Source organism: Helianthus annuus, chromosome 16 (assembly GCF_002127325.2).
Source record: "Helianthus annuus cultivar XRQ/B chromosome 16, HanXRQr2.0-SUNRISE, whole genome shotgun sequence".
Classification (NCBI taxonomy): domain Eukaryota; kingdom Viridiplantae; phylum Streptophyta; class Magnoliopsida; order Asterales; family Asteraceae; genus Helianthus; species Helianthus annuus.
This window is the reverse complement of record NC_035448.2, coordinates 147,341,275-147,346,613: the sequence shown is the minus strand read 5'-3', so window position 1 is coordinate 147,346,613 and position 5,339 is coordinate 147,341,275. Positions and strand designations below refer to the sequence as shown.

General features: G+C 37.3%; 1 protein-coding gene across 2 annotated transcripts; it reads left to right on the top strand.

Moving 5' to 3' along the window:
• The first annotated feature begins 1,809 nt into the window (after window positions 1-1,809).
• LOC110912527 lies at window positions 1,810-4,994 on the top strand. 2 transcript variants are annotated; one of them, XR_004883921.1, is made up of 5 exons: window positions 1,810-2,243; window positions 2,575-2,774; window positions 2,866-3,277; window positions 3,943-4,042; window positions 4,584-4,994. XR_004883921.1 is itself a non-coding variant. In XM_022157261.2 (4 exons), exons 1-2 carry the CDS (start codon window positions 2,556-2,558, stop codon window positions 3,109-3,111), a joined length of 465 nt encoding a protein of 154 aa, XP_022012953.1. In that variant the 5' UTR covers window positions 2,446-2,555; the 3' UTR covers window positions 3,112-3,277; window positions 3,943-4,042; window positions 4,584-4,994. The 2 variants fall into 2 exon arrangements, 1 of the variants encoding a protein (XP_022012953.1); XM_022157261.2 differs by lacking the exon at window positions 1,810-2,243 and having other exon boundaries at window positions 2,446-2,774.
• The last annotated feature ends 345 nt before the right edge of the window (window positions 4,995-5,339 follow it).

Sequence of the window (5,339 nt, the reverse complement as noted above, 5' to 3'; positions counted from 1 at the left end):
TCCACTGGGACGCAGCTCATGGCATTCGTCTTCCTAGTCATCGCATGGCCCGAGTCATTGTTATGGTCGAGTCCTTGGTGAGAGCTTTTCGAAAACCATTTTAGAGAGTGGAACGACTTATTAAGGTACGGGTTTCACCCCTGTCTTAACAGCTTCGTTCCTAATTGTGGTTGTGCTCATCGAATAAATCCGAGAGTTCCACTAGAATTTCGAGATGGAGGTCTTTGTTGAGATATGGATGTCACTCCTAACTCAACGAAAGGTCCTCGTGCTAGAGAAATGCGCTGAGTGAGCAATCCTATCGAGAGTTATTGGTTCTCATACCTGGTCTCGACTGGATCACTCGGTTGTGATATGCGAGTATTTTTGAAATCATGTGTATTGTGTCAGCCTTAGGAAAGGCTAAGTAGTATTCCAGCCTTAGGAAAGGCTTCTTCGTGTGAAGCTGTAGTACGCGGTGTTCACACACAAAGTTGTAGTTTTTAGCAATTTCGATCGAGAATATCAAGTAGGCCCAATACAAACCCTACTGGGTTCGTACGAGTCGGCCTGTTGGTACTTAGACTATAGACTACGTCATTTCTAAGACATCGACCCGGACTAGGTCGAGTCTTGCCTAATTCCCTATAGTTATGGCTCTGATACCAATCTGTCACACCCCAACCGATGGCGGAATCATCGGGGCATGGCACTATGCGAATCAGATTGCTCAAGAGAATCCATAACAACTATATTGCGACCGTATTTAATGTGTTCATTATCCCATACTAATAAACCATACAATCACATAAGGTATCACAGATTTCTTGTCCTCTCGAACAATACAATCCGACAACATAGATTTTTAAGTGAGTTTCTAGACTTCCTAGCTTGTTTTGATGTAGACTGCTACTAATCCTGCAACATACGTTAAAACAATGTCAATACAAAGTATTGGCGAGTAAGTTTTGATAGTGTAGCGTAAAAATAGATAACAAGTGTTGCGAATTACCAAATACATAAACGAGACACCTTAACATACATGCATAAAGACAAATACTACCAGCTATGTCACTCGAGCTTCGACCGCGATTGCTATTCTTCCTAACTAGACCCCGTCGGGTGCTATAGTACTATACTAGTTAAGGCGGGACCTCGCGAGTATAAGTCCTAACGCATATGTAACTAGCATCACGTATAGATATGCATAACAGTCATTCGCAAGTGATAAATAGTTTGTTTGAATAATTCGTTTGATAAGTTCGATTTATTAGGAACGTATGTTACACCCAAAAAATGCGATTAAAAGGGGTTCGAGTATACTCACAGTGCGTATTCGGCAAGCTAACACGGCTTGGTTGGATTTGGCGGAAAAATGTTTGAGAATACCCTGATTACAGACTGATTGCGTGAGCGTTTGATAGCGCGTTAAATTATAGCGAGATAAACAAGAAACAAATGATAATCCGATCGAATGCCGGCCCGTTCGGATGGGTTGCTACCCGATCGGCTGGCCTGTCCGATCGGCTGGGCTGTTTAAAAAAATTACGGGGGTGGTTAGTTTTTTATAAGGGGATAAATGGTAACTATTAGTTTGTTAACTGAAATTTGGTTAAAGATGAGGAAATGAAAGTGTAATTAAGATGAGAGGATTAAAGTTTAATTAGTGGTTAAAAACCTAATTTACCTTCATTATAGGGTTGTATCTTATACATTAAACTAAAAAAAAGTTCTTAACTTTTGAATATCTTAAAATACCCTTCCTAAATCTATATATCTATATATAAGCATCTCCTATGTACTAAATAGTAATTTTCAACATAAATTTTAAGATGGCAGTCCAAAAGGCAAGAACAAATCTCCATTTTTAACACTTTTCCTTCCCATCCTACCCCTCTCTCCCTCAACTTATACATAATCTTAAACCACTATAGTCCTATTAACAAGGCCATCGACACCTACAATTGAATACGACATTCAATGCTTCACCACGTTGGCAACTGAATACGAGATTGAAGTGGGCAAGGAAGGGTCTCACCTTCAATTCATCCTCTCAATTCCCCGTCTGTTACCATCACCCCCTGTTAAGAAGTGGGCAATGGAAGATCAGGCACACACGTTTGCTAGCATATAACAACATCTGGATCATACAACATCTTCGTGAGTGGTGGATGATGACGAAAGAGATGGTTTCTTATCAGTAGCTGATTTCCTTTAATTTGAAGAACCACATCAACGATTAGGGTTCCCTTGATTCTAGCCAGGTAAAAAATTTATAATTTGGTAATTTGTTGCAAGATAAGTTTGATTTTTGTTTATGTTTACAGTTTAATCAAAGGAAAAAATGGAGAAAAATTAGTTTTAGGGTTTTGATTTTTTAGATCATGAAAGTCACGTTTCTCTATCACGTTTTTCATAGGTAAGGCTATACAAAGCATGATGATGATGCTTGTTGAATGCCATTATTATAGAATAATCATGAAAGTCACGTTTCTCTATCACGTTCCCTTGATCCATGAATTTTTACAAAACTGAATTCACGATGATGCTTGTTGAATGCCATTATTATAGAAGTGATGAATCTGTTTATCCCAGCTAATAAAGCAAGACAGAGGTTATTGAGGTTATCCGAAACAGCAGAGAAGCTTAAAATTCGAGCAGCCGTCAGTGTTCAAGCCGGGAAAGAAAACGAGGCTCGAGATCTGTTATTTCAAAAGAAGAAGGTTATGCAAGATTTAGATAATACAAAGAGTCGAATCGAGTTGCTTGAAGAGCTTGCAGCAAAGCTTATTGAGGTTTGTTTGTTCATCTATTAAGCTTATAATGTCACCAATATTATGTAGCTATTATAAATGCATATTCACTTGATGTTACCTTTGGTGGTAGGCAATATCTCTTAAAGAAAGACAATTTGTTACCACAGTTTCTTCAGATCTTGAAATCGAAAAACAAGATGATGAATCTCCGGTTAGGGTTATGTCTCCATCTCCTGAAAATTCAGAAAAAGATTTTCTGAATATGAATGATAATCGGGAACCGCAAGAAAGAACCAATGAGTTGTCCACAGAACACGAAACAGACGATCTTGAAGGATTTTTGGAAGGCCATGGCGTTGACAACAACGATGAGTAGTTTGACCGGCTTGACGTCTTTTGTTGACCTTTTAGACCGTGTTGATGAACAGTTAAACAAAGTTGAAACTGAGGTCTTCACGGTTATTAAGTGAAGACAGACTGACAAATCCCAAGGTGCAACAATTGATGGAAATTCTTGATGCTGTTCAGCGCATTAGAAAAAGGTATCGTAATAATATTGTTCTTGTAATCATAATTTAGATTGTATTTCGTTGCTGATGGGTTGAATGGGTAATATATGAAAAATTGTTATAAAGGAAGGGTGAGCATAAAACCGATGGTAGTCGAGATCATGAATGCATTTATTTGCATAACCATTCCACTGTGCCTCTTTGTTGTAGGCAAGACTTACCCTCAACCACTTGTTTGAGGAGCACCATAAATGCATCTGATACCGTGAAGCCACTGACTTGACTTACACTACACAGTTGCTACTTTGTGTAAAAAAGTGCATGTACCAAATATTGCTAAAAATATAAATGTGCCTAAAGAATGTTGCTGTTGTGAGCATCTAACTTTTTTCTGTATCAAAACCTGAAAGTTGAAAAGAAGATGGTCTTTGGAATCAATCACAAATCTTTATGATTAGGGTGGTTAACTGGTTATATTCTGTTATAATGATTCTCCATCTGTTTAATGGGCGTGGAGACAGCTACTGATCCCAAACCAAATGAAAACAAGAAAAAGAAATTTGTAGGTAACAAAACAAAAACGTCGGTTGCAAAAAAAACCAATATTAGATAAAGGGTAGTTAGGCATCAAGGATTTCACAAAAAAAAGAGAAGACTGAATTAGTTTTCGTCATACGTTCTGTCGTCAATGGTGTCAGGTTGGCGGATTACAAGGTTGACGAGTTGTGGATTGGCGGTTGAAATGTGCAACCCGAACTCAACCCATATTATTATTCATGCTTCAAGAAAATCTTACAGGTATGAGTTTTTGATTCCGTAAGCGTATTCGACATTTCTGTTGGTCCCTGTGGAAGTTATTAACATGTTCCCAGGAGAAGAGATGTGAATAATTTGATTGATTTCCGTATGCAAATGCAAAACTATAGTTTACATACAAATTTCGTTGTGTTAGATCATGCTACATCAATCTTTATAGCATCTCGCTTTATGATCTACCTTTCATACATAAGAATCTGGATCTTATTGAACTTTGAGAATATTTCAGTTGGTATCAAGATAATATGGTATGATTACGCAAAAGTAACGTTTTGAACCAACAACGGTTCAAGACACACCCTTTGGTCTAAAAAACGATTTGAATGTTACTCGAGTTGTAAAATTTGGAGTTATTGTTACAAAAAAAGTTAATATAGTACTTGAATACATTTAGGTATTTTGGGATTTTTTTTTACATAAATGCTTTCTTAACTTCCATTTTAGGTTCAGTTCTTTATATAGTTTATTATGCAATTTGTTTAAAATGTATACATGTATTGATTTTCCTTGTGTGCATGAACAGATGTGGATATCAAAGTAAAAGCAATGATAAAACTCATCGAAGAAGACGCCGATTCATTCGCTAGACGCGCAGAAATGTATTACAAAAAACGACCCGACCTTATGAAACTGGTCGAAGAGTTATACAGAGCATATCGCGCCTTAGCTGAAAGATACGATCACGCAACCGGGCCCCCCGCCAGGCCCACAAAACAATGACCGAAGCATTCCCAAATCAAGTTCCTGCAGGATGCGACGACTCAACGACTAATTCTCCGTACGTTACTGATCTTCAGACCCCAGATTGGAGAACCACCCGAAACCCGTATTTTGACCCGAATGAGTTACAGAAATACTTAATCCACAAGACCATAAAACCATCTAATCTTTCTGTTGTCTTAGAATATGCAAAGAGATATAACTTTTTTGTTGATGACTTAGGTTTGTAGATTTGTAATTTTAGAGTATTAACAAGCAAAAACGAATAAAAATAAAATTTCTATTGGGTCAAACGGGTCTCGTTTGGGTTTAAAATATCAAAAACTTTGACTTGATTACCACCGAAGGCATATACCCCTTACAAAAATCATGATCCCGCCGCAACGCGCGGGTTACCTACTAGTGTATTATAATATAGTACATATAAAGTACAACAAAAATGTGAGTAAATTAGTATTTCAAATAGTAATTACACTTTAATCCATCAAATTAGTCATATCGTAATTGCCTCATCTTTAACCAAATTCTAGTTAATCAACTAGTACTTATACTTTTGTTT